This window comes from Crocodylus siamensis, chromosome 8 (genome assembly GCF_052110815.1).
Source record: "Crocodylus siamensis isolate JL-2025a chromosome 8, ASM5211081v1, whole genome shotgun sequence".
NCBI lineage: Eukaryota > Metazoa > Chordata > Crocodylia > Crocodylidae > Crocodylus > Crocodylus siamensis.
In genome coordinates this window covers 2,800,484-2,823,435 of record NC_143402.1, presented here as the reverse complement: position 1 = coordinate 2,823,435, position 22,952 = coordinate 2,800,484, and the positions used below count along the sequence as shown (strand labels likewise).

The following is a 22,952-nucleotide window of genomic DNA, read 5'->3' as shown; positions in this document are numbered from 1 at the left end:
CTTCTTAGCAGAATATGCCATATCGCCGAAATCAGAGTTCGACCAAAAAGGAAAAAATCCATTCTGATGAAGCCGAGAAGAGCCATAAAAGTGTTTTTTGTTGCATAGGCTGCAGTTGGCAGAGGTCACGGGGCCGGTCCTGATGCAGGTTGGTTTGGGGGCTCTCCCTGTGGCGGAGGCGTGGGGAGGGGGAGGTTTCACTCCCTTTCGTCCACCTCTCCAACAGGCAGCTGCCACTTGGTACTTTCTCTCCTTTTCCCTCCGTGCCTCCAGGAGAGTTGAGGCTGAAGCAGACCTCCTTTCTCCAGGGGCTTCCCCAGCTGCCCCTGCACCCCTCTTCTCCAGATACAGCCAGAGCCCCTCAACAGGGAGCAAGAAAGCTCCTTCTTGCCTGCCTGCCAGTTGGAGCTGTGCCCTCACTCACGGTGCTCAGATTAACTGTCTCCTGCCGTCAGGATTGCAGGGGCAGGCTTGAACAGCTTGCACCCGCAAGGGCCCAAGTCTGGCTTGACACTCGAAGTACAAAGGCAGCTGCTGTCGGGTATGTTTCCCCTCTCGATCTCCTTTCCCCAGAGCTGCTTCTGCCCATATCACAGCCATGATAGTGCCTCAGATCCCAGGTGGGAAAAATGCCTGGAGCAGCCCAGGGCCATATTTCTTCCCATCTGCTGGCAGCGGCCAGGGTGCTTGCTTGGCCGCAGGAGTATCCTCCCTTTGCTGCTTGCCTAGGAAAGAGCTGTGCTGGCCAGCCAGCTGTTGTCTCCTGTGATTAGGCATCCTGCACCATTATTTGCTGCTCAGCTTACCTGCTGCGACAGGCCCGGTGTGACGGCGGTGACTCACTGCTGCTTTGGGAGCTCATTTGTTGTGAGCTGCGCATAGCTTGGCAGGTCGCCGGGCTGAGAGGGCAGATGTCGTCGTCTTTGGTCCAGTTCGGCAGTCCCAGAAGGATTGGCGAAATGTGGATTGCAAAGGTAATGCGATACACAGTCTTTTCCATCCCCCACTCCCACCCCTTCCTCTTGTGCTTTACATGCATTTTGTATGTTGAAGCTCAAGTAATATCATCGGGATTGAAGCTATTCTGGAAATGGTCTGTGTCCCAGGGATCCTGGAGATGTTTCCTGCACTGGGACACAGCCTCCCAAACATCTGTTGCAGCCTTTTCGTGGTCTTTTCCTCTTTCTCTGGCTGCAGTTGTCAGGTGGGAGCTGGCGGCTATGATCAGACTCTGAGTAATATCCTTTGCTGGCCTTGCTATCCATCCTGGCTCTGTTAGGTTACTTGGGCGCTTTAACTTGTTCTATTCTGTTTTTTGTCAATAATTCTCATAGCAAGTCATTCATTTTTTTTCCCCAAGCAGCTTGGAGCTCCCTGCACGTCATGGTTTTAGCTGCTGTAGGATGCAGCCCGAGGTATTTCTTCCTCTTTGTTTGCTTGCATAAATCATGCATGAAGGCTGTCGCGCAGTAGGTGCCAAACTCTGTTTATAAGAGAACGATCAACAAGGACAGGTGCAAAGTCCTGCACTTAGACTGAACAGTGCCATGCACCGGTGCAGGCTGGGGACCGACTGGCTGAGAAGCGAGATGGGTCTCTGGCAGCAGTACAGCTCCATTAGCAAGGCGCTCCCCCTGGGCGAAGCAATCCTGTTAGGAAGGCATGCCCTGTGGAGCTGTCACAGTACTGCTGGCGGGGCTGGACGCTTTCCCTGCAGATAGCTCTGTCCCATACCAGACAGCTCCGATTCGATTTCTTACTGCTTTGCTACTTGTCTACACCTGCAGGGCACTATCTCTGGGGGTCAAGGGAAGTGGTGCAGTGGCTGAATTTGCACTGTCCCTTCCTCTGCCCTCCTCCTCCTGCCATTCACACCCGTGTTTTCCTGTTGGCAGTGGCCAGGCTTGCAGACTACGTGACCCTGAAGGTTCATTGTCGGGGTCCTGCTGGCAGAGAGAGTCCCTCTCTTGGATCAGAGACAGACATGGTCCTTTCCTGGCTTCGGATGCTAAGGGATGTGACGCTCCAGGTTCTTCCCCAGTTCCAGCGGGGATGGACTCCCACTGGAAGCAGCAGACAGCCCTACCCTGCCCTTCTGAAGAGGAGATTTTTGGCCTTATCCCACCTTTATTTCAAATCACCTCATTACCATCTGGCTGAAACGGAAGCCAGATATTTCCTTTGAGGGCCAAAAACGAGCTCAGGACAGCTTCTGCAGTGGCAGAGCCACCAGGGAGATGGATGCTTCAAGGTGGGAGGCTGCAATTTGTACTCAAGACAGTCTAGGACATAAAGGTGCATTGCCTTTAATAAAAAAAATATTGCATTTACCCAAAGAACCTTGTTTGCCTATGTCCTTAGATCAACACGGCCACAACCTACACGCTTGTCTTTAATTGAAATGCATTGGATCCACCACTGACAAGGCCTGTGGTCTGTCCAGAGGGGTACCGTGACGGATGGCACGACCATGAATGGAAAGCCTAGAGCATTGTACAACCAGAAGTCATCAGTCCACGTTGTCGGAAGGCACGCACCGTCTATTTGCGTGCAAGTTGTGTAAGCCAAAAATGCCTTGTAACCAAACAGCCAAATCAAACTTGTTGCCTGAATATCCCAAGAACGCCCACTGGTCTCGCAGCGGATAGATATGAAATGTGCCTTGATCGGGATGATGATTTACTTCCTGGGGGGTTTTGTCTCTTCCCAAATGCTTACCAGACAAAACCATGTGAAGCAATGCAAAGCGGCATAGGAGCTAAGTGGAGTGGTTGTAGGCTGAATAAAGTACAGATTCAGCAAGGTACACGTGTGCTTCTTTCCTTGGTTTAAATACGAGCAGTCCCACTGAAGTCAATGCTCAGGTGCTTATAAAACGAGGCACATGCTGAAGTATCTTGTCGGACTGGGCCGCCGTCGTAACGCCGCTAGCAGATGCTAACTAGGTCTCTGTTATTTAGTGGCCCTAATTTATTAAACCAGTCAGCAATATTCTGTGAAAAGTAGTACCAGGAAAGGGAGCAGAGCAAGCACTAAGTTTCCAATTTCTGCTGGATCAGACCCCCAGAGATCCTTGAGATCTGATGCATTCACAGGGAATGCTATTGCCTTGCTTGACTTGCCGTGACTCATAAGCAGATGTGCCCAATTTACATTACAGCTTAATACCTTTGTTTAAAAAATGTTATTTCAAGACAAATGTGTTAAAGCAGATGTTTCCAGTAAAACAAATATTTGCGTAATTTACAAACAACTTCCGCTGCCAAAACTCATTACAAAATGTGGAAAAAGAAAAATAGTTCTGTGTAGCAAAAAACCCCCAACAACCCAAACCCTAAAAATAAAACACATACTGAGAATACATTTCCACATGTTGGGTTAAAATAGCTACAGAGCTTTGATGAATCAGTCCTGTGTTGTGTGGAGAGGGAGGCATGGCTTGTAGAAGGCCTAACACAATAAAAATAAGGCCAATACAAAGCAATTCTCTTTGTTTAATCACTCAGACCACCATGTAAAGGTGCGGAGTGAGATTTTGTGCTTAAAAAGCAAGCACAGAAAGGCAGCAGGAGGTTTTCACAGGCTCCTAAATCACTCGCGCATTCTGAGAACCTGAAGTCTTGGCTCCCAAAATGGTCATTTTATTGAAGGGTGCCAAGTCTCTGGGCAGGCAGCAGCCTGGGCTGGAGTCCTGCAGTCTCGCACCCATTTTATGCAATGAACCCTGGATGGGGGGGTGTCTTCAGAGTGCAGCAGATGGGACAGCAGGGTTTGTGGGCTGCTGTTCTTCCCTTCCTCACCCCGCACGGTGGCTCTGGGGCTGAATGGAGAACCTGGGGATCTGGGTTCTCACCCTAGCTCTCTCTGGTTAACCTCCATAACATGTACAAGTGCCCCCTGAGCTGTGTCCTTCCCTATGGACCTTCCCTGCAATAAATTGCTGCAAGATCCCAGCATGGCAGGTCCAGAGCTGCCTTGCTGCAGCACTGTGGGTCAGCAGATCTGTGCGTTGGAGGATCTATCTGTTCAACCCAAATTCTCTCCCCAGGGGTTATTCCAAGGAGCCAGGCCACAGGTGGGGGTCTCTTTAGGGGTCAGGTTTGCTGAATCCCCCTGCTATAAAGCCACCCCAGTGCTGGCACTCCAGCCTTGTGGCTAACCCCGCTCCTGCGGCGTATGCAGTCCATCTCCCCGCTAGCCTTCGAGCCTCAAAGTTTATTGGGGTGGGAGATGGACGAGTGCATCAGCCGTGCAGAGAGGCAAACCCACAGAGCTCAAAGCAAGCTGCCTTGGCTGTCATGTCAGCAGGGCGTTGCTCAAAGCAGCTGCGATCCCTCCCTCCCTAGGAATCTGCTTTTATGCATCGCAAGGCTGCAGGGGGGAAGAGATGATCCCTGTCTTCTCACTCCGCTTTTACCTTGAACTGCTGCTCACCTGCTCTGTGAACAGAGCAAACGCACAGTTGCCTTTGTTGCTGCCGTTACCTCTTATTGTGTGGAAGGCTGTTTGCTTTGAGGGTTAGACCTACTTCCTGGGTTCACCCCACAGCTTGGAAGCAAGTTTTAGAAGCTCTGCCGTACCCGATCCTTTGGGGCCTGCTTTTTTGCCCTGCCTCCGTTGTCTGAGATGGGGCTGCCTGCTCATACAATGCCTGCAAGTTTTACACTCGTGTTGCATACAATTTGACACCCCATGTGGGCTTAATGGCATTCCCAGGCTTCAGCTGCACCACGGATAGCAATTTTGTTAGCCGCAAGAGCTAGCAAGCCCTCTTGCCTTCCTTTTCTCTGCTGCACAGGTATTAATTTTTGTTGCACGCCCATCTGAACACCATCTATTGTACACCGGCATCTGCTGCCAAAGCTACAATGCTGTCCTGAAAGAGGGGCTTCCAGCTGACGCGAAGGCATTTAATTGTAGCATCAGGCAGGCTGTGCTGCTGAGTCCCTCCTTGCTTGGCACTTGCACCCGCGACAAGTGGTTTGACGCAGTTTTGAGAAGATGCGATGCTACCCAAGCAGATGGAAATGAGCATCCATACATGAACATGGAGGAGGGCATCCTCACCAGGAGCTGGTAGAAGGCTGGGCGCTAACCCTGGGCTTGCCCAAGTGGGAGATGCCACCCGTGATGTGCCACTGACTGGTCTTGGGAAACACCACAGTCGCGTCCCTGTGACATGTTCCAGCCACTGCTCTGCCATCTTCCTCCAGCATTTAATGGCCTTCATGCTGTGAGTCGTCGCCGAAAACATCCCTGAAGCCACTGAGATTGCAAATGCACCTGCAAGCCACATAGGCAGGGGACCACCGCCATGAGTGGACGGAGCCGGGGCTGACGTGGGGTTGTCTTGTTATGCCGGGATGCATGCATATGTGCTAAGGCACGCCTCCTCATCTCAAGAAATGTCCTCGTGGACATGGGCATGGTGGTCTCTTGTTCTCGTCCAGAAATAGGGCAGAAAAACTCTGCCTGTTCCTTTCCCCTTGGTTTTTTCTGACATGGGTGTTGCAGTGGTCACCGAGGTCTCCTTCAGCGAACGATAGGAAAGAGAATGGATGTTTTGAAAGGCTTCTGTGGCCTCAAAAGGCCTCCTGTGGCTTAGAAGCAGGGGTTTTTTACTGGCCACCATTTTAAAAAATGGCAGTACCCTGAATTTTCCATCCTCCCCTTGGTCAAGAAGGTGCCGATGGCAGCAGGACCTTGTGGTGGCCTGTAGAAATAGTGGCAGAGAGGAAGAACTGATCTACCCCATGAAGAGGCATGCGGGATATTCAGCCTCTCCCAATCCTTCCCGTGGCATTGGTTTGCTTTGCATTTGTTTTCATGATGAGCCTTTTCTGCACAAACTCTTTGAACGACGTTAAGAAACGTTTGGATGCTTATCTTGCTGGGATCCTTTGACCCCAGCTGGCTTCCCGTCCCTAGGGCGGGAGGGCTGGACTCGATGATTTCCCGAGGTCCTGAGCCCTAATGTCTATGAAATCTGTGAATCTGGAGAAGCCCCAACCTCCAGGGCATTCAACGAAGACGAAGCCTAGGTTAGAAGGCAATTCTGGATGATATTCCTGAACTGCTTTGTGTCCACGAGCAAAACCGCTTGCTGCAACCTCACTTTGCCTCTGTTTAAACCATCTGCAGTGGAGGCCAGTGCATCTACCTCTGGGCAGAGCTGAAGGGGGTTTAATTAATGTCTGCAGAAGGCAAAAAGCATTGCTATAGTAATGCTTTGCTTTTTCATTTTTAAAACACAGCGCAGATAGTTTTGTCTGGGAAAATCATTACTGTCAGCTTCCCTCCCATCTCGGCGGCTGTGATGAGTGGGCCATCCTTGCTTGGTGTAGCTGTGTGTGCTGCATGCTGCAATTTGTTGCAGTCTTGAAAAGGTCAGGGTTCCCCGGGGATTCAAAAGGTACAATTAAAAACAAAAAAAAGGCGCATTGTGTTTATTGAAAAAAGGAGTTCGGGGGGGGAGAAGGGCCGGGATGAAAGGAAGCAGCAAAGGAAAGGTGAAGGTTACAAGACAAAAGCGATGCACAGAATCAACCTGGCTCGTTCCAGTCTTGAATGAAATCAGTGCAGCCAGGATTGCAGCGGTAATTGTGATTGAGGGGAGATAAGCTTGATGACCCAGTCTGACCTGATGGAGCACTGGCCTGGGACTCAGAAACCTGGGCTCTGTTCTCTGTTTTGCCCCTGTGGAAGTGGGGGTCGCTTGCTTCTCTTTATGCAATGCTTTCCGTTTTTTGCAGTGCTGGCAATCTATTTCCCCCTCTGTAAAAGGGGATAAGGATCCTTTTCCTTTATTAGGGGCTTTGGAAACCTCTGCTTGGAAAGCACGAGCAGGTTTTGAGCCAGTTTGAACAAGGTGCTCATTGATGCCTGCGTCTCAGGGGACGCCGTGCATAGCTGAGTAAATGGAACCGCCTCCGTGTTGAAGGGAGCAGAGGATTTGCTGTTGCAAAAAATGTTCTTTTCCCCGTTCTGCTGGTTTCTACCCTTCTGGGCTTATTCTTCATGGCGGCAGTCCGCAGCTACATTTTGGGGTCAGGAAGGACACCCATCTTGCTGGGGTCATCTGATCCCAGCAGTCTTTCCTGCCCAAGTGCAGGGGGGCTGGACCCAATGGTCTGTAAGGTCCCTTCCAGCCCCAAACAACTATGAAGCCGTGACATTTGGCCCGATTGTGCTCCGTGGTCTGTGCAGGGAGGGAGCCTCCCTCTCCCTCATAGAAAAAGCCCTTCCAGGGCAATGTCCTGCCTTCCTTTGGCTAAGACGGGGGATGCCTAGAGGACCACACACTCCTAAGCCGCTCAATGACGGACCTCCCACGGCAGTAGACGTTGGGCACACATTTCTTCCCTACCTTGTGTGCCCCAAAGAGGTGGAAATGTGCCCAGCGTCCGGTAGGTCTGGGGCAGACATTGCATAAACCGGTTTGAGCCAAATCAGTTAAGTCTGATGCTACATTCATCCAGGTTTATCTTAAACCAGTTTCAGCCATTTTAAAACTGGTTTATGTGACCTGAACATCTGTTCTGTTACAGGTTTAGACCAGCTTCTGATCCCCTAAACCGGTTTGTGTCATGTCTGTCCCTAGCCCTAGGGTGCATGCGCACCGCTGACGGCTGTGTCGCAGGGGTAGCGCATCCTGCCTCGCGGCAGCTCTCCGCAGCTGGGAAGCAGGACCGAAACCTCCTCGGCTGCGGTTCCCTGGTGGGAAGAGCGTGGTTTGGGTCCTCGACTGGCTTAGCGCTCATCAGCAAGGAGACGTGTCTTCAGGCCGCCCATCCGGTTTGTCCCTGCTCCTGTTCCTCACTTTTTTTCCATCAGGAGGCCTCTCCGTATATTATCTGTCCAGTGATGGCATGTGCTGATTACTTCTTTCTGTTGCTATTACACTTCTGGCAGCTAGCCTCATAAATCCTGGTGCGGATATTCTGCCTAGCGGCGAACAATCTCCCTCATGCCTCAAGAAAGAGTAAACAGGGGACAGCTCCATCTGCTTTCCTGTTATTTCTGTGCAGCGCTTTGCAATTAGGTCCCAAAATAACTTTATTTTGCAGCCATCCCGTCAAACAAAGGAATAAAAAATTACCTTTCCGTCCTGATCAGACACTGGATCGCCCTGCAAAGATTAAGTAAACTGGGGGAAATATTGCAGGCTCTGAGATTTTTTCCGATTGTTTAAATACAGGCAGATTTTTTTTTTTCTTTTTCATTGTCCGTAAAGGTTTCCCTTTGCTAGCATTCATTGTGATCAGGATTTTGTGTGGATGTTGAACATAAAAGAAGCAGGGAACAGATTGGCTGTTCTTAAAGTCCTAGCGCAGACAAATGACATGATGTAAAAACAAAATGCAGCTTTTAAATTTGCTACCTCGTTCACACGTTGTTAGGTGCAAAATTAAATGTTGTACAGAATCTTTTATGGCACACAATGCGCTTGAATTGTAACGCAGGCTTGACGTTCGGTCTCTTTTGTGCGATCTGCTAACGTTTTACAATGCTTGCCATAGAACATTAACATAAATAAATTAACGTTTTACAAGTGTAAATGTTTTATTCCACATGAGTCGGGGAGGATATTTTGAAGGGGAAGAAATGTAAATAGAATGAAATTCTTAAGCAAGATTATTGATATGACAGGACTAAAGACCTTGGGATTCTGTGAAAAGTGCCTCTTTTCATCCCTTTAATAAGTCCATTACTTGCACTCGGGAATATTTTAAGGCCCTTTTCATGCTGAATCTAGAGTTGAGCATGCTTTGCATTTCAAGCTTTGTCTATGAATCAGTAGAAGCCAAAGTTATTTCTGCTTTAAAATAACAGGAGCAGGGAACAGCTAATCTCTTTTCATTCGGAGTCCTTACATTATTTTACTGGACAGAGTTTGTGTTGGCTACAAAACAGGGCATTCACAAAATCTATGAGAAGGAATTTAGGGTAAGAATGAAGCCTAGATTGCAGTATGCATAAAGGCTTCTTTTCCTGAGGCCATTAAGAAATTCCAAATCTCTGCTATTTTGAATAGTGACATTAAATTAGCCTTGCTAATTTCAGTAATTCAAGCTGATAGCTGAGTTTACAAATCTACCAGATGAGACCTTCCCATAATTACAATCTCAATGTGCTTTTCATCTAAGGTGAGTCGATACAAAAAAAAAAGAGAGAGAAGAAAAAAAATGCTCTTTCTGTTCTGCCTTTCGAGATGAATATCTCTAAAGAGCAGTTATGTGGCTGCACTGCATCAGTAAGACATTTCCCATACTGGGCTGGGAAGTTCATTTTTCCTGTGCTGTGTAAGTGCTAGAGCACATGAGAGTCGAGATTTTTCACTGTCTTGTTTATTTGAGTCGTGTTGATTTTCTTTTGGCCAAATACTCCTCCCGCTTTGTGTGGTGTTTAGAGCTCAGTTTTTAATTGTGCGCTCTTAGGTAATGATCTCTGCTGGGAAAAGAAACAATCTGGGTATTTTATCTCCTCTCATGGAAAAAATAAATAAGTCTATGATGGGTAGAGCAGCCTAAGAGCTGGTAGAGTGACAGTGAAAAGCAAAGCAAACCCCCGGCTTCTCAAGAGGAGCTTGATTTCTCCAGGCTGTTGTAGGACTAGAAATTCACAGCAAGACTTGGTGGGGCAGATTTTTAGAGCTGCCCTCGCACCAGCACTGTCAAAACAGAGGCACTCTGAAAGCAGCATCTGAAAGGTGTTAATTTTATTTGAACAGCAGACAGCCGAGTCTGGTGGGGGAGATTTCATAGCAATGCCTATCTCTAGCTGAAAAGTTTGTAAAAACATCCGTGTTTTCAAAATCTGAAGATTGGAGTTCTTCGGTGAGAAGCGGCACGCCAGGCAGTCTGACACGCACCAAACACACGTCTGGGGACATACAGCTCACGTTACTAAACTTGGGCAGAAATCTTATTTTCTCTTCTACATGCCAACGTTTTGAATTTTTTTCGTTTTGGTAAATTGGAATGAAAAACCAAAATTTCCTGCAAAATAAAAACTGAAAGAAAAATTCTATTTGGGGAACAATGCAATGTCCCTTTAAATTGGTCATTATTTTTTATGTTAAAATATGACACATAAGCCAAGGCACATACCTGCTGGGCATGTCTACATGTGCAATGAATGCGCCTGAATTTTCTGTGCAGAAAATTTAGGCTCATTAAAGCACTCCCTGGCACACGTCTACACGTGCATTCCTATCGGGAGCAATTTGAGCCTGACAGGAGCAGCCCGGTCTAGGGCTGCTCTTGCCCTGCTCAGCCCCCCTGCAGCAGCCAGGGGTGGCTCCAGGTGCCCTTGGGCGCCAGGCAAGGGCTGATAGGGGGTATGGGGGCTAACCCCCAGCTCAGCGGGCAGCTCTGGCCCAGCTGGGAGGAAATTGGGCTGGCCCCAAGCTGGGCAGGAGGACCTGTCCTGGTTGGGCAGGCAGCTGCCTCCCAGCTATGTAGAAATTGGGACCCATCCCGATCTCCACAGGGCACGGAGAGCAGTTCCAGCTGTTGGGCAGCTGCTTAACAGCCATGTGGAGATCAGGACCTGTCCTGATTGCCATGTGGCTGGGAGAGCTGTGCTGGCTGCCTCCCAGCTACATAGAGATCAGGACCCGTCCATGTGGTTGTGAGCGCTGTCCTGGTGGCTGGGACAACTTTCTGCCCCGGGGAGATCAGGACGGGTCCCAATCTCCGCGTGGCTGGGAAGCGGCTGCCTGGCAGCTGGGACGGCTCCTGCAGCCACGGGAAGATTGGGGCGGGTTCTGATCTGCACGTGGCTGGCAGGCAGCATCCCACTGAGCCAGAACAGCTCTCCCCATCCCCTGTGGCCCCTACTGCTTAGGCTGCCCAGCAGCAATTTGCTCCCAGTCAGCGTCTATACATGCGGTACAGTGTATTAGTTAATGCGCCGTTTTTCTAGTACCCGCATTTACAGGTGCTAGAAAATGGCACATTACATTAATATACTGCAAAGTAATTGCTGCGCACATGTAGACAATGGTGCTTTACTGCTCATTAGTGTAATGTGCAGTAAAGCATCTTGTGTAGATGCATATGTGGCATATTAAAATTGAATGTTGGATGTAACAAAAGCAAAATGATGATGTTGAAAAGAAACATCCCGATATTGTCCAAACAGAGCATTCTCGCTCTTCCCATCACAAATGTTGTCCAAGTTGACATGTTCCCGGGGAATGTTTCCATTTCCGACGGAGCCACATTGTCTGATGGGATAGATGCTCTTTGCTGAACATTTTTCAACCCATTCTAACTTCTGCCTTGTGCTACCTCTGCCTTCCCCAAGGCAAGCCACAACTGCAAGCCAGCCTGGCACCATCGCGTAGAACAAGGTTTGCATGTATAGGTGAAGGCGGGCAGCTCCGGGTGCAGGCAAGCAGAAGTTTGGAAGGCTGGCAAGTGGCAGCTCATTTCAAGCTCTTCTTGGAGCGAGGCGGTTGCATTTGCTTAGCACTGCAGTCTGCTGAAGGGCTCAGATAAATGAAGCACTCCAGCTAATGTCCTGAATGGTGCTCAGGGTGAAGTTCACTTAAAAGAAACCCTACAGTAAAACCTAAATAGCAAAGTAAATGAAGTAGTCCTTATTACCCGGCCACTCTAATAGAGGCCAGACCTCCAGGCAGCGTAGTGATAAGGAGAGCGTAGGACGGGAAAATCTGTGCTAATCTCAAGGAGTCAACAGGTCCCTGTTTGCTAGAAGGCAGAGAGTTTGGGATGAACTTGGTGATCTGCAGTTTCCCTGGCCAGTGTCTGGGGCTGCTCTCCCTGTCTATAGCAGGTGTGCTAGGATTTGCTGGCATTGCAGGGAGACTCTAGCAGGGAGGGGAGTAGGTTTGTGAGGTATTTTGAGGAGTCATTATCTTTAATCTCCAGAATCCATTTTGCAGAAGATTTTATATTTTTAAAAGGATTTACCAATTGGATGACAAAGGTTCTTTCCTCTGACTTCCCACTGGGATCGCGGCATATTGTCTACATGTTCATTTGAAGTCCTGAGCACTAATGGATGGGAGGGGATTGAATAGCAGCCTTCAGCTCCCTGCAGGGGGTTGCAAAGAGGATGGAGCTGGGCTGGTCTCAGTGGGGGCAGATGCAGGACAAGGAGCAATGGGCTCAAGCTGCAGCAAGGGAAGTTGAGGTTGGATATTAGGAAAAGACTTTCTCACTAGGAGGTTGGTGAAGCACTGGAACAGGCTCCCCCAGGGAGGTGGAGGACTCCCTATCCTTGGATGTGTTTAAGACCTGGCTAGACCAACCTTTGTCTGGGATGATGGAGTTGGGGCTGGTCCTGCTTGGAGCAGGGGGACGGACTAGATGTGACCTCCTGAGCTCCCTTCCCACTCTCATTTTCTATTATTCTGGTTCTGTACTGGGTAAAGCACCCTATGGACATCTCAGCCATCGAATGACACAAGGGTGCTGATCTAGTGACTCAAAGGATCAGGGGTGCTGTGCAGACCCTAGATCTCCTGGTGAAGGAGCAGGAGGAGACACTGGCTCTCTTCTCCCAGACTGCCCACGTCCCTCATTTGTGCAACTGCTGCTTGACAAAGGAAACTTTAGGTATGCTCAGAGCTTGCTACTGTCTTCAGCACCTCATGTCTCTGCTCCCGCTGCCTCTCGTAGTGTCTGGAGCAGCTCTTGATGATGGTCAAGCTCACATTAGCAGGCCTCCTCCAGCCACCCTCTCTGGCCCGGGGCTTCAGAGGCTAGTTGCTGGCTCAGCTCTTTTTACAGAGGAGCTGCTGATTGCCATGAACCAGCCAGATGGGGTTTATCCCTTTATGGCCATGCTATATGATGGCCATCAGTTTGTCCATATGTGGCCACCAGACGGTCCCCGTACAGTAAAGCTAGGGTTATCAGCTTGGAAAAGATCCTTGTGCCATGGGTGATGGATGTCTCCCTCCTGGGACTAGGAGAAATTCAGGGTTAATGCATGAAACCAAACAGGCACCTTCCCAGGTTCCCAAACAGGAGGGGGCTGAATCTGGGGGATGGGACGACCCTATATCATCTGCCGTGGGGTTTTTACATCTTACTCTGACGTAGCTGGTGCCAGGCAGACAGGTAGACGGTCCTTGGTTGGGTCCAAAACTGGCTCTCCTCCCCTCCCCACCGGCATGCACCCGTGTGCTCCAGCCTGCCCTGGATTTGTCTTTTGTTTTTTCTTTCTCCTTTTCCAAGCCTCTTCCCTCCTTGTCCTCCTGTTTCTGTCTCTCCCGCTTGCCATTTTTCAGTTATTTCTCTCTCCTGGTCCCTTCATCCTCCTCTCTGTGCCTCTTCCTCCTCAGCGCATGCTGCTCGGATCACAGTGCTTTGCGCTAAGCAGAGGCCTGGCCACTCCTGCCCCACGTTGTTACAATCCTGCTCTTCCACTTAATGCTGGTGGCATTTGTTAATTGCTAATAGATTACACAAGCGCCGTTTGCTAAACACGCTTTCATTAATCCAGTCTATGGCACAACGCAGAAGCTCTTTCACTCGTTGCCAGAGGAAAAAAAATGATTAATGCAGCAGCCGTCGCCAGAGTCTCTTCAAGGCAAAACTGGAATGAGATGCAACAAAGTAAGGCAGCGAGTGCCTTTCCCAAAGTGAGCTTAGGATTGGTGGTTGGGACTCTGGAGACCGGCACGATTTTGGCAAACTTGGTCTTCCAGCACCTGAATCCCTGGAGGTTGCTCTACGATGCATCTATAAGGGCAGGTCCAAAGACAAGGGTGTAGAGATGTTGCTTGGGAAAAATGCACTCTACTCACAGGAATTGCTGAGCTTTCTGTATGTGAAATACACCCCAGAGTTCAGCGTGCGGCGATAGAGTTCGTCTCCTCCCTCCGAACCTCTGCTCCAGACTAGGGGAGGAGAACGAGAAGAATTACTTGCAATTCAGTTTATGCAGCAGCAGCTGCTGACTTGCAGTATTTGAAATGGCAGCCTTGTCCCATGGCCCGTGGTTAGCGGAGTGGGGTTGGCATCGATCCCTCTTCTGCAGGAGACCCTGGGCTTACCTGCAGCTGTCACACGTGGCCTGTTGCTGGTGGCTGTGCTCTAGCCCCAGGTGAACTTCACCCCAAATCAATATTGCCCTTGGCATAACCTTTGCGTCCTTCGGGTTGTCTAGAAAAACATGTTCTTGTGGGCAAGTGGCACGTGCTGTGAATCGATTTATGTCCGGATGATGGAGATGGGCCCGCCGCTTCATTACATCATATGCCTCACCCTCAGCTAGTGTATTAGCACTGATTAGCACAGTTAGCAAGCAGGCTGGTGGTCCCGAACATGAGCACTGATAGCCCAAAGGAGAAACTCCTTTTTCAGTCAAATGAAGTGTTTTTTCCCCCCTAAACAATGGAGGTCTCTGGGATGAGCAGATGTGGTGGTGCCCTGTGCTGGGGTGAGGCTAGCAGGGCTCCCTCTGTGTGTTTTGCCCAGGAAATCCCTCCCCCATGGGAGCAAGAAGAACCAGAACCAGGTCTTCAGCAAGCTGCACTGCTCCATCTCGGGCATTACTGCCATAGACCAAGAAGGAAGAGTGCCCATACCAAGTGTGCTGCAGTCTTAGAGCATTAAATGTTTCATTTCGACCACAGGCAGCAAATCAATATGTTGCTATATTAGGTCCAATGCTGAAACCATCTGCTGGGGCAACCTTGGCCATTGGCACGCCCAGAGACTTGGCTGTGGGATGACATTCCCTTGCTGCGGCATCTCGATAGCAGCTCCTCTTTCCTGGCCTTGCTTGGAGATCTGTCGGCTGGTTGGAGCAAACCTTCTGGCCCCCTTTGAAGTCCTTTTCCCTTTGCTTGCAAGGAATTTGCTTCCAGTTATTTGCTTAAGAATATGCTGCCCATTGATGGTTAAAGAAGGGGCATAAATCTGTTTTCCGTAGGAATGTGCGTGCCTTCTGTAATGCTGCCTACATGCCAGCGCTTATCCTCCTGGCATTTTTAGGCCAGCTGCAATGGAAACGATTATGCCAACTTGAAAACAATCTACTTCTGGTTTAACTGTCTTTGTAGATGCTTCCAAAAAAGCGCCGCGGTTCAGGAAGAAGAGCATTTTAATCACTTGTACCTGATAAGCTTGTGCAGAGATCATTCACGTCACTCTAATAGCAACCTGCAGAAGAATGTCGCTCCTTCCTTTTGTAGACGCGGAAAGCACGTCTTTTGGAGCGCACAGCTGTTCGAGAGTGTCATCCACGCGGCGTGTCGGAGCAAGAATGAGGATTGTAGCTTTTGATGTGCTAGGAAGGAGCATACAGCCGCTTTGTGTTAGAAGCGGCTTTTGTTTCAAAAGACACATATTTAGCGGGAGTCATTTGTGCTCAGCTGGAGAAGTTGCACAAACCACAGTGAGGACCCCGGGCGACACTGTGTAGTGCACCCTGTTTGCAGGCAAAGATCCCGGCAGAGCTAATGATTGACTATTATTTTAAGCGGATTATCTAATCTGCAGCACAGAGGACAAAGAGGGCAAAAAAGAGAGTGAAGGCTGAGTTTGTAATTAGTACAGATTGTTGGAAAGACCCTCTGGACTCGGCTGGACTGATTATAAACAGAAACAGATTTTTTGGAGTTTGCATGAAAAATCACTCTGCCGGGCCAAAGGGTTACTTTGCAGCTGAAACCATTGCGGTTTACGGTGCTCGTAGCAAGCTGGAAGGGTTAGAAGCGCAAAGAAAGGGGCAGCTAGGAAGTGCAGGTGGATAAACAGGACCGTTGAGCAGCAGCCCATCTTTTTGGCTGTCTCCATGTGGTAAAAACAGGTTGATTTGGTTTTTGGGGGCGGTTTTTAACATGATTTAAATGGCTTATTTTAAATGGTTTATATTCTCTCTTTTACCTGAATGTGACTTTAAAAAAAAGAAAAGAAATTCCAGGCTCTTGGATCTTGTTTTTCCCCAGATGGATTTAATGGCATAAAATGCTTTTGAACCCAAAAGCTTGCTTAAAATTGTGCTTTCCAACTATTTAAGTTGGTCTAATAAAAGAGATCAGATTCACCCAAAGAACTTCGTCTCCCCATTACTGGAAGTTTAAGGGTGACCAACCTCCTAACCTGATTTTGCTGCTTTTTTTTCATGGGGAGCCGTTTCAGGCATGTTCCTGGTTAGGAAATCTCGTCTTGAAATCTGGCATGGTTTGCTGCTTCTCTCCTGCAGGATTCAGAGGTACCAATAAGTCAATAGGAGCAAAAATGAATATACAGACTGCTGCAAATCAAGCTGGAGCGAGAAACAATGCGGGATCTATTTAAAGACTAAGCCATGCCCAAATAGACCTTTGAGAGTAATCAGACAGTGCCAGGATAGTATTGCTTGGGCCTTTGAAGACAATGGCGCTTTTGTGTCCTTGCTTTTAATTTGGTCGAGCAAAATGAGAGCTGTACAAGCAAAGCCAGAATTTCCAACTTGTGGGAAATTCCCCGACTTGGGGATCGGTGCTCTCTTCTGAATCGGAGTGAAAACCCGGCCCTTCCAAGTGCCCTATTAAATGGAAATGAAAGGAAACGGTTGTGTTCAATCAAAACGTTTCGTTTTGATAGTGGCTTTTAACCTTCGCATTATAATTGGTAAGAGAACAGGAAGTTTCAAGAGAAAAAAAAAAGGCAGTTCAAATGGCAAAGTTTTAAAAAAAAAAAAAATCCCAAACATTTTGTTCTGATAAGCATTTAATTGAAAGGCTCTTTTAAGGAACATGCCACTGTGTCATTGGCATGTTCCCATGGAAAGTTTCATTTTTTTTGGCAAAATGGCATTTTCCAGCAGGAAAAATGTTCCACTGGAAAGTTTTCAGCCAGCTCTAGTTACGACGGTGCCCCAGCTGCAGAGCGGGATGTGCCATCCCGTGCAGGGGCAGGCCCGTGCGTTCGAGACACGTGCCGTGGAGTGTTTGCTAGCCAGGATGCGCCAGAGACGAGAATGCGTTTGGTCCGTGTCAAAACAGCCTTCGGTCAATAATTTCCTCTCCGCTGAGCTAGATTGCATTATTTCAGCTGGGTGTAAATCGGCGGCGGTGGTGTTTGAGCCTTCCAGGAAGGACTAATGAGGGAAAAAAAAAGTCCGTTGTTTAATTTTATTTAATGAAAGTACATAATCGTGCCTTCGAAATGAGGGGGTGGTATAAGATGAGAGTGGCTGGTGTTTTACCTGGGTGCAGCCACGCACGTGTTGAACCGTAAGGAGGCCACGGTGGCTCCTCCACACCTTGACCGTAGCTGTTCACCCTACGGAGATCACCAGGCAGCAGGAGATGTTGCATTGCCCAAAACACAGGGATTTTTTAGAGATTTCTCACCCAACCCTGTGCTGGTTTTCTTTGCAACTGAAAAATTGCCCGAGCGCTCTCCCTTGCCCAGAATAGCATTCAGCCCATAGGCCTTCACCCCAGTGTGCCTCCATTTGTCTGCTTTACCCAGGCACCTCCCCACTTCATTTGCCCTTCTGTGTTGGGCAAGTTTCCCAGGCTGGTGACTGGGGAAGCTACCCTTCCTGCCGGCTGCTCGAGGGGCCCTTCCACTTTCCCACGGGGGCAGTTTGTGGGCAAAGCTCATGGATTCATGCTCCTCTCACCCTCCCCAGGGGTGTAGGAAGGCATCTGCATTGCCATAGGTTTCCAACTTGCCTCAGCCTTACGTGGTGCAGGAAGACTCTGCAGAGAGGGACAGGACATCTGCTGCTACCAGCCCAACCTTAGCACTTAGGCCTGGAAACCTGATTCACAAGATCAACCCTGAGATTTCAGAGAGGAATCTAGAGGGTTAAATACCTGCTGTCCTGCTGTGGTCTTTCTGAGCTCTCTGCAAATGAAAAATTGCAGTGCTGCCTTTCTGTAGTCAAAAGACGAGTGAAAACAAAGAATTGGCATTTTCTGAGGGGTGCCTCGAGTCTGAAAAGTTTCCCCGTCAGTCTGTGTGAAAGTAGGAAACCATCAGGCCGCAGCGGCCATTGCCCATTCTGGCGGCCAGGAGAGTCCTCTCGGGCTCTGTCTCTAGCTGTGCCCACCTCTTGTCTCTGATACTTAGACTTTGGGGGCAGAGACCGTCTCTTTGTCTGTACAGCACCTAGCACAAAGGAGTCCTGGCTGCTGGCTGGGGTCCCAGGCACTATGGAAATGCAAATATTGCACGTGTACCTGTTCCTTGGTCCGCCTGCCAAAACTTCCAGTGTCACTGCAGGTTTTATCAGGTGCGGGATATCGTGGGGAACTGGACTGAGACCACCGATTTACAGCGATGCAGGTTGCCTGAAAGCCATCGTATGGTAACAATTTTTGGCCTGGGCTAGATTTGAACCGGCTACTTAAAGTGAAAGGTGATCTGTCCCATTGCAGGGCGTCTCCCAAGGGGTCCGCTGGAAGTTTGACTTTTGCAGGGCAAGGACAGCCCGAATCTGCATATCTGTTTCAGGTCCTCGACTTGGCTTGTTTCACATGTTGGTGAGTCTCTGGAGGAAGAGAGCATATTTGCATTATAAAAAAAGAAAAGAAAGAAAAAGCCAGCTGAGGGATGAGAGGAACCCACCGTGTCTGTGGGAATCTCGGATGAGTTCGAGAGAGCTTGACACCGGGGTTTGGCTTGGCTCTGACCCTTTGTGTGTGCGTGTGTGTTCCCTTTCAATCATGTATGACCTGCCTTTGATGACCCCCAGACGGGCTCGCTTGCCGTGTGAAGATCTTGCTGCTTTGTTTTGCTGTGTGTTTGGGTACATCGATTCGCGCTGGCGGTCGTGTTTCTTGGATTGATGCGGCTTTTTCGCTGGAGTGTTTATTCAGCCCGTTGGATACTGCTTGCAAGCATGTGTGTACGGGGTGGGGTGACGCTAGCACAAAAGTGCCTTGATCTGGTCGAGCAGCGGTCCAAACTGGCCTGAAATCGGGGGGTTGGGGCCATGGAAAGCAGTAGGAGCCAGAAGCCTCAGCTGGTGTAAATCAGCTCAGGTTTGCTGGCTCAGAACGGGATGTCACCGTGTCGCTGCTCCCTCGCTGTGATTTAATCTGCTCCCAGGGGTCTGCACATCACAGGCAGCTCGACCCCAGGAGGGGAAGAACAGCAGCCAGGAAGCTAAGCAGACCTAACCGAACGTGCCCCCCGTGACCGGAGGGCAGAAAGCCCCGTCAAGGGTGAGATCCCTGGCTGCTGCGAGACCGCGCTAGGTAGCAGAGTTGCTGCCAGCACTAGCTTTTTGTGCTCCTCTTGCTTTTCCTTCTCTGTGCCAGGCCGAAGTTTTCCCTCTGCATTTCTGCCTTTTGGGGGGGGTTGCTGCTGTTCTTTCCCCAGTTGGTGTCCTGGAGGCCTTGTCACCTTGGGCACACATCAGTGGGGCCATTTCCACCATGGCCCGGGGAGCAGAGGGGGCTTTCCCTGGGACCCCGATGTCCTGTCGCGGAGGAAACCCGGCTATGCTGACCTCTCTGAGATCTGACGAGGGTTTTCTTCTGGCTTAGGCAAAAGAAACTCCCCTTTCATGAGGATCCTCGTATTGCACCCCAGGGTCATTATTTGCATTGGCTTATTTCCTTTGCCCTTGCTCTAGCTGCCCTCTCTTTGTGAAAAAAGAGGTACAAAAAATGGCAATAGGAACCACTGATGACTTATTGTAAAAACGAAGCTGTTCCTGGAATTCACCCCTGGGGAAGGTCTCCGCAGGGCAGAAGGCCTGGTTGAGTCCTCGATGAGGAGGGAAGGGGTTGACAGGCTTCGTGCTGGCTCTGTACCCCTGCTGATGGTCTCCCTATGCTGCAGCCCAACTAGGTTTCTTTACAACTTCTGCAGAGCTCGGTGGTGCGGAGCCTGGGTGAAATAAAAGTAAAGCCAAGTCCTCCCAGGCTCCGCCTTGCTTGGCGCACATTCAAAGTGCTGTCCACACACTGACTCATTCATTCTCCGAACGCTTCCCGAGAGGTGGGGAAGAAGAAATGAATTTAAAGGCCTCCTGTGTGAAAAGCACATTTTTGTCATGCGTGCAGTACGGATCTCATTGGGTTTCCGGTCAGGGCACTGGGAGCCTCCCAGACCCGCCTCCAGTGGGACGAAAGTTAAACCAGTCCTGAGTGCTATGGAGAAGCGAGTGCCCGGGTGCATGCACGGCATCGGGGCTGGTTCTGGGCTCAGGTGAAGAGCTGTCGGACAGGTTCTCTGTGGGGACAGGGCGCCAGGCCACCCATCCAGCCCCATTTACAGCTGTCTGAAGGACTTCGGTGGTGCATACGCTTATACAGAGGTGGCTGTCACCCAGGGGAAGCTGCTTCAGGTAAAGTGCTAACTTCAGCAGCTTTTCCTTAAGTGAAAGGATGGCTTGGGATGTTGGACACCGATGTGCAAATCTCTTTGCTTTGCCACAGCCTTCCCGCATGACCGGAGCAAGTCACTTAACCGCTGCACCTCTCTACCCCGCCAGTAAAATGGAGTCAGTGTTTCCTCTATTACTCTGTGTTTCTTCTATGCACAAATGGTCTCAGTTCCAGCTGTGGCTTCTAAGGGGCATCTAGCCATGTTATCAGACCAAGCCTTGGCTGGGATGAGGTAGTTGGGGCTGGTCTTGCTCGGAGCAGGGGGTTGCACTAGATGTGACCTCCTGAGCAACCTTCCCACCCTCATTTTCTATGATCACGCCAGGAGTTGGTCCACTCGGCTAATTAACTCTTATTCCTTTTCCCTGTTTCCCCAGAGCTGTCTTACGACCTTGACATGGACGACGCTCCCTCGAATAAACAACTTTTGAATCGGCAAAGCAAAGACGGCTCGGCGGTCCGCAGCCTGGGATCCGGGAGCACCATTCTGGGTCATGTTCCCGTTGCTGCCGCTTTCGTGGTGGTCTTTCATATGCTGGCCCACTGACTTTCTATAGCAGCTACAGCAGACTTTCCCAGAGATCGACTTCTTCCCTCGGGTGTTCGTTGCGCAGGAACAGCCGTCCTCGTGGAATATATGCACATTTCCAAAGATTAAGTTTGTTTTGTAAAATAAAAATCCGTATCTTGGCAAAAAGGGGTTGGTTCATGGTGAATTTTAGTATTTCTGGGTTAATGGTGTGCTTTCTTTCTTTTCGTTTTCTTTTTTTTTTTTTAAACAGTTTAATATAAAAGGGTAATACGCATTATGCTTTTATCAATTTACAACGGCTGAAATTTTGACTAGTTACACAGACAGGCATATTTTGTCTTGACTTAATTTAAAATGCATGGCCTGAAGTCCTGGCAGCATCGCATCCCCGCTCTCATCTGACTTTAACCCAGGTCTCATCCGTAGTTTAAATGGGCTGAGTCTGACTCCAGATTGGAAGCTCCATCCCAAGCCCATCAGGTGAAGGTGGGAGATGGAGGGAGAGCATGCACTCCCAAAATGGGAGGGGAAATGAGCCAGAAGGACTGAGTTTTGTGCATTCTCCTCTGTGACGTTGATCTGTTGCCCCTGCAGTCGGTCAAAAGGCTTCTGATGGTCGGGAGAAACTTTGGACTCCCCCCAAGTACTTAGGACTAGACTGTGTCTTGGACTACACCCCAGCCCGAGGGGGAAGGGGGTGGGAGAGCCATCGGGGCTGGGGGCCAAGAGAAAGCAGCCCCAGCAGGCAGGTGAGAGATACGTGGAGCTCCCGTACAACGAAAGAAGACGTCGTGTTTTGCAGACGAGGCTTGGGCTGCTGTCAGGGCCCGAAGGGCAAGTCTCCTGGATCACAGCAGCCCCACCCTGCAGCAAGTTGTTTCTGGGCATGAACGCTGCTCGTGGCGAGTTGTGAAGAGCAAGCGCCCATCTCTGAGGAGCTTCCAGCTTCGGGCAGCACCAGGCAGCTCTGCCAGTCTCTTCCCACGAAGCCCAGCTCCCCTGTCAGCTGCCTTTTCTTGGAGATCCCTCCCAGTAGCACAGAGTGCCCCGTGATTTGCTCGGGGGCCCTGCAGACGCCCGAAGCAGACCTTCCCGTCCCACTGGAAGTCTGCAGATACCAATCAAGGCAAGGGACAACGTCGATGTGCTGCGCTGCCCAGGCTGAAGGATGGGCTTCCACCCTATTATAGCAACGAGACAAAACAGGGTTAGCAGCAGACACGCAGCACTATGGGACACTCATTTGACTATTTTTGCATGTCATTTGTATTCAGCTAGCTCTGTCAAATATGTGGGCAGCAAGGATTTTTGCGGGTGATGTTTCTTGTTGCACCAGCTGCATGGTTGGGATGGACTTAGACCAGCTTTTAAATGCAGGGCGTCCTTCAGATCCGAGGAAAAATGCCTGCTTCTCTATGAACGATGCATCGCAATAACCTCCCGTGTGTTTAAAGCAAAGTTTCACATTGGAAACCAGAAGCTTATGTTATGTCCATTCCCTGGAGACTTGATTGTCCCATCAGTGTAACCCGCTCTTCATTTCTCTCATTCAGCTCAAGTGACATCCCCCTCCGTCCTGGCTTTCTGCAGAGGGAGGTGTTTCATTACGGAGCCAAACTGCACCCAATCCACAGCCCTTACTACCAGCCACCCTTGTGCGCTGCTGATTTTGAGGACCATTGCTCAACTCCGTGTCACCCAAAGTGCGCCTGTTGTTCTTGCTGCTCCTAAACCCCCGCTGCCAGTCTTCATAGCTTTGATAACCCCAAATGCTACAGAGCAACAGTTTGCTGCCTGTTTTTCAAGCAGATTTATTTCTTAGCCCTCCTGCTTCTTCCCTCTCTTTCTGTTGCCTGCCCAGGAGCGAGCTGGTTTCTGTGTTGACGGCACGCACGGCCGCCTGCTTTTCCTCCCCGTTGCTGTCTGCAAGTCTCCGCTCTGCTAATGGCAAATTGTCAATGTGATGCAATGACTCCCCTCTCTCTCTTTCATTTCTCCTCTAATCATCCCTTCCCATCTTTCTGTTGGTGGACCCTGGCACCGGGAAATTCGGTCTGTTTGGAGGTGGCGTGTTGGGATCCTTCTGCTGTAAGATAATGCCGG

General features: G+C 49.8%; 1 protein-coding gene across 2 annotated transcripts in view; it reads left to right on the top strand.

The window, feature by feature from the left end:
* GPC3 (glypican 3) overlaps positions 1–21,091 on the top strand; it is a 211,293-nt gene extending 190,202 nt beyond the window's left edge. For both annotated transcript variants that reach the window (XM_090061611.1, XM_090061610.1), the window contains exon 8: positions 20,695–21,091. In XM_090061611.1, coding sequence (XP_089917737.1) covers positions 20,695–20,864 — 170 coding nt within the window. In that variant the 3' untranslated portion in view covers positions 20,865–21,091. The remainder of the gene's footprint in view (positions 1–20,694) is intronic.
* The last annotated feature ends 1,861 nt before the right edge of the window (positions 21,092–22,952 follow it).